This window comes from Humulus lupulus, chromosome 7, assembly GCF_963169125.1.
Source record: "Humulus lupulus chromosome 7, drHumLupu1.1, whole genome shotgun sequence".
NCBI lineage: Eukaryota > Viridiplantae > Streptophyta > Magnoliopsida > Rosales > Cannabaceae > Humulus > Humulus lupulus.
Window position 1 is genome coordinate 16,920,536 of NC_084799.1, and position 5,079 is coordinate 16,925,614.

Genomic DNA, 5,079 nt, shown 5'->3' on the forward strand with positions numbered 1-5,079 from the left:
TTTCGGACTACATCTTTCATCACTGGATTTAACCTTCTTTGCTGCTCCACAGAGTTGCTACAGCCAGATTCCAACAAGATTTTATGCATGCACAAAGCTGGGCTAATTCCTTGTATATCGGCCATAGTCCAGCCAATAGCCTTCTTATGTCGTCTTAATAACTCCAGTAAAGACCCCTCAGCATCAGCCTCTAAACAGGAAGAAATAATTACTGGAAGTGTGTCATTGTCCCCCAAATAAGCATATTTTAGGTGGCTGGACAGCGGCTTTAATTCTAATTGAGGTGGTTCTTGAATGGATGGTTTTGGAGGCTTAAAATGTCCTTCAGGCAGATTTAATGCTTCAAAATATTTACTGAATTTTCTGGCTGGTTTACATGAGTCTACCCAAGTAACTTGAGATTCTTCTTCACTGCTAGAGTCTTCAGAATCTTCAAAAATCTGAACTCCTAACTCAGCCATATCAACTTCCTTACTAAACTTCTCGGCCACAAGCGTCTCAAACATATCCACACTAGAACATTCTTCGATTTCATCAGGAAATTTCATAGCCTTGAATACACTGAATGTAACTTGCTGATCATTTACCCTCATAGTGAGTTCACCATTCTGTACGTCAATTAATGTTCGCCCCGTAGCAAGAAACAGCCGCCCCAAAATAATTGGTACTTCTCTATCAGCTTCATAATCCAGAATAATAAAGTTGGCTGGGAATATAAATTTGTCTACCTGCTCCAAAACATCCTCAATTTTCCCTTCTGGATGGGCCATAGATCTATCTGCCAGCTACAATGTCACAGTTGTAGGCCTTGCTTCACCTATACCAAGTTTCTTAAAAATCGACATCGGCATGAGATTAATGCTCGCGCCCAAGTCACACAATGCCCTTCCAACATCTCGTCCCCCAATAGAACAAGGGATTGTAATACTACCAGGATCCTTCAATTTCGGAGGGATTTTACTCTTCAACATGGCGCTGCAACCTTCTGTAAGAGCAACAGTCTCAAACTCTCCCAGCCTTCTTTTTTTCATCAAAATATCTTTTAAAAACTTTACGTAGTTTGGCATTTGTTCCAATGCTTCCACTAAGGGAATATTGATGTGGAGTTGTTTTAAAACATCCAGAAATTTCCTGAACTGCCCATCTTGCTGTTGTTTTCGGAACCGCTGAGGAAATGGTGGGGGCGGCTTTGGTATAGACTTTACTGGAACAGATTGCTGACCCGATGTTGTATCAACTGGGCCAGTTTCAATAGCTTCACTTGCTGGTTTTTTACTAGATTCTCCTTCTGTTTGGATTGAAGTGGGCTCCCTACTGCCTTTTGTTTTCTCCTCAGAATTTTCCAGAATTTTTCCACTTCATAAATTAATGGCCTTGCAATGTTCCTTCCCATCCCTCCTCGGACTTTCTGTGTCACTAGGAAAAGAACCTTGAGGCCTATTTTTCAGATCATTGGCTAATTGCCCCAGCTGCATTTCAAGATTACGAAGAGATGTTGCCTGACTTTGTATCACTGCATCATTCTTTGCCATATAGTCCCTCATTAGACTCTCCAAAGAATTGGATTGAGAGCCTTGAGGGTGTTGCGGTTGTGGAGCCCTTGGCTGTTGACAAAAACCTGGCGGATAAGCTTTCTTCCCTTGTGCTGGTGCGCTGCTGGAACTTGCTCCTTGACCCCCCCCCCCCCAAGATAGATTCGGATGCTGCCTCCAAGCTGGGTTATACGAATTTGAGTATGGGCCATTGTTTCGGTTAAAATTCTGGTTTCCCACATAACAAACTGCTGCTGGGTTAGAAGGGAAATTTTCAAACATGTGCCCATCTCCACAATATACACAGGAAATGTCTCCACTTTGAATAGTAGCAGCTGGCTGAATGTTGTTCCCCAAACTCAGATTTTTCAGAATATTAGTCATGGAGGCCATTTGGGCTGTCAAAGTTGTTAATGCATCTACTTCAAGAACCCCCGCCACTTTTCTACTTATTGGAGCTCTTGTATTAGACCACTGATAATTGTTACTGGCTATCCTTTCCAGAATTTCGAAAGCTTCATTATAAGACTTGGACAAAATAGCTCCATTGGCTGAGGCATCTAACACCATTCTAGAAGCTGCATTGAGGCCATTATAGAAGGTCTCCATCTGTATACAGTGCGGGATGCCGTGGTGTGGACACTTCCGCAAAAGCTCCTTAAATCGCTCCCACGCATCACTGGTTGATTCATCTTCAAGCTGCTGGAATGACATGATTTCACTTCGAAATTTTGCATTTCGGGTGGGAGGGAAATATTTGTGCAGAAACTTTTCAGCAAGATCATTCCAATTTGTGACGGAATCAGGAGGCAAAGTGTTGAGCCATGATCTAGCTCGATCTCTTAATGAGAATGGAAATAACTTCAACCTTAATGCTTCTTCACTCACTCCTTGAAGCTTAAAGGAATCGCTCACCTCCAAGAATGAACGGAGGTGGAGATGAGGATCCTCAGTTGGCATCCCGCTGAACTGCCCCACGGTTTGGAGCATTTGAAACATCACTAGCTTGAGCCCGAATTGAGGTGCCTGTATTTCTGGCCTCACAATGCCTGGATTTAGCTCATTAAACATGGGGGCAGCGTATTCCCGTATTGCTCTGGCTCTGTCATCCGCTAAAACAATGGGATTAGTAACTTGCTGGCCATCCCCCTCTTCATCAACATGCTCAGCCATAGTGCCTCGGCTGTTAGCCTTTTGAGCCTTCCTCCTTTTTCTGAAAGTGTGTTCGATCTCAGGGTCAATAGGAGCAAGTTCAAAGTCTTCTTGTTTGTTCATACACTAGAGAACCTGACATTAAATAGCCAGAACAAACAGATTTAAAAACAACAGAAATAAATTGCAAATTAGTTGATAAAAGAGAATTTAATATTAAATCCCCGGCAACGGCGCCAAAAACTTGTTGCGAAAATTATAGCAATTAAAATACGCAAGTATACGTAGTCGCACAAGTAATATAATGTAAAGTGAGATCGTCTCCATAGGGATTTTAAACTAAATTATTGTAAAATCAACTAAGAACAATTTAAAAATAAGGTAACAAAATTAAGAACATGATTGGAATATGAATCTGAAATTTAGTGTGTGTATGTAATTTCAATTAAAATAAAATAAAAACGAATAGGAGTAATTAGTTTGAGAGAAAATCTATGTGAACAAGTAGATCTAGGTGGTTAATCCCCCTATAATTTCTTTCCAGTTATTATAGCAAAGATTTAGCAATGGTTAAGCAATCGAGCCCAGAGTTAACAGATTTCACAAATGCCCAGTAAGCTTTTTCCAAAACCCACTGATAAACGTTTACAACTCAACTCAACACATTCCTGTATTAAATCAGGTTGTACACAGTCATTTAAACTCCAAATCTCATGTTACACAAGGCAGCAAAACATCCCTATTTTACCACTAAGATTTACCTAAAAACAAGGTAATTCTCTTGCGTCAATTAAGTGAGTTCAACTAGCCTAATTCCTTCCAAAATTAGATCTAGCTAATTAATTGTTACTCATGGCCAGTAAACAACAATCAGTTAACATTAACAACACTTAATTGAACAATGGCACAATTACTACATCCATGCATCAGAACATTACTTCATTATATAGAGTTCATAACCACCCAAATCCTTAGAAGATTAGTTCATGTCTGAAATTAGAGGTACAAAACCAGCAGCAATTAAAGTATCCATGAAGTTTGTTCACAACTTAGATAGAGAGAAAATATAATACAAAATGAAGAAGGGGGAAGAAAAAGTTAGAAGGAATTGTTGTGCTCAATCCCCCTAGTTGTTAGCTCGTGGTCCTCTTCCTCCTCTGTATTCTCTCTGTTTTCTTGCTTTTCTTTCTATACTTCTTTTCTCTCCAAAATGGTGCTAAGAAATCAGCTGTCTTCCAAGAATGGGGTCCTCCTCTCTATTTCGGCTCCTCCCCTCTTTTTAGGGTACTTTCTTTTACCCTAATAGGAAAGTCATTTCCTACTTTGTCCTTCACACACCACCTCACCCAGCTGACTTAATCCATTAAAATAATTGCCACATAGGCGCTGATGTAAGACAATAAGTCCAACTGGCTTCTCTCCCTGTCATCTGCCTTTTTCCCTTGGAATGCTATGTGGTTAGCTTACAGCATCAAGATAGCAGCACGCCCAGTTCAGATCTCGGTTCCTTTTTCTCCCAAAATTTCCCTTTTATATTTTTCAGTTTCCTTTCCTGATGAACACAGAACACCAAATTACATAAAACACTTAATAATAATACATTAACATGACTGACTTCTAACATAGACTCAATACCTAGAAGATAAGGATAAAAACTAACAAATTCACATTAAACATGGTTTCATTACTCTTTTTAACTCAAAAAGCAAGTTCAAAGATTATAAAAATAACTCTAAATCCTAGAGTTATCAGTCCTCTTACAAACTTGGTAACCCTCAGAAAATCGGTTGGGACTAGCTCTAGAGCAAACTTGGCTAGTCGGTCGAACTGTCGAGCATACTCTGCTACTGATAAGTTGCCCTGCTTCAGACTAGTGAACTCTTCTACCCTTGTAGCGATGACTGCTAAGTTGTAATACTTTTTGTGAAACAGCTCCACAAATCTAGTCCAGGTCATAGTGGCGACGTCATGAGTCTGTTGAACTAGGTCCCACCATATTCTAGCATCCTTCTAAAGAAGAGACGAAACGCAAGATATGCGGTCTGCATTGCCGAGATTCATGTGTGCTATGATCGACTCTACATTTCTGAGCCATTCTTCCGCCTCGAAGGGGTCTGTTGTCCCTTCAATTTTTGGAGCGTCTTGCTTACGAGATCGCTCGTAGATTGGCTCAATGTACCGAGTTGGGTAGGGTGCATAGTTTTCCATTGGCCATCCCCCATAAGGACCAACTTGTTGGGGTGCTTGAGCCGTTTACTGAGGCTATGGCGGAGGCTGAGTCTGAGTTTGTGGCTGCGGCTGAGCCTGTTGTCGTTGTTGCTGCAGTAGCTCTTCCACTTGTTTCCGTAGCCTAAAAATCTCTGTAGTGTTGTCAATCGGAGGCAGCGGTGCACTT

General features: G+C 40.9%; 1 protein-coding gene across 1 annotated transcript; it reads right to left on the reverse strand.

The window, feature by feature from the left end:
- Positions 1 to 785: 785 nt before the first annotated feature.
- On the reverse strand, positions 786 to 2,807 carry LOC133791428 (uncharacterized). The gene is made up of 2 exons (XM_062229358.1): positions 1,430 to 2,807; positions 786 to 1,318 (listed from the first exon to the last, which is right to left on the reverse strand). The coding sequence occupies exons 1-2, from the start codon at positions 2,805 to 2,807 to the stop codon at positions 786 to 788; spliced, it is 1,911 nt and encodes a 636-aa protein (XP_062085342.1).
- Between the last annotated feature and the right edge of the window lie 2,272 nt (positions 2,808 to 5,079).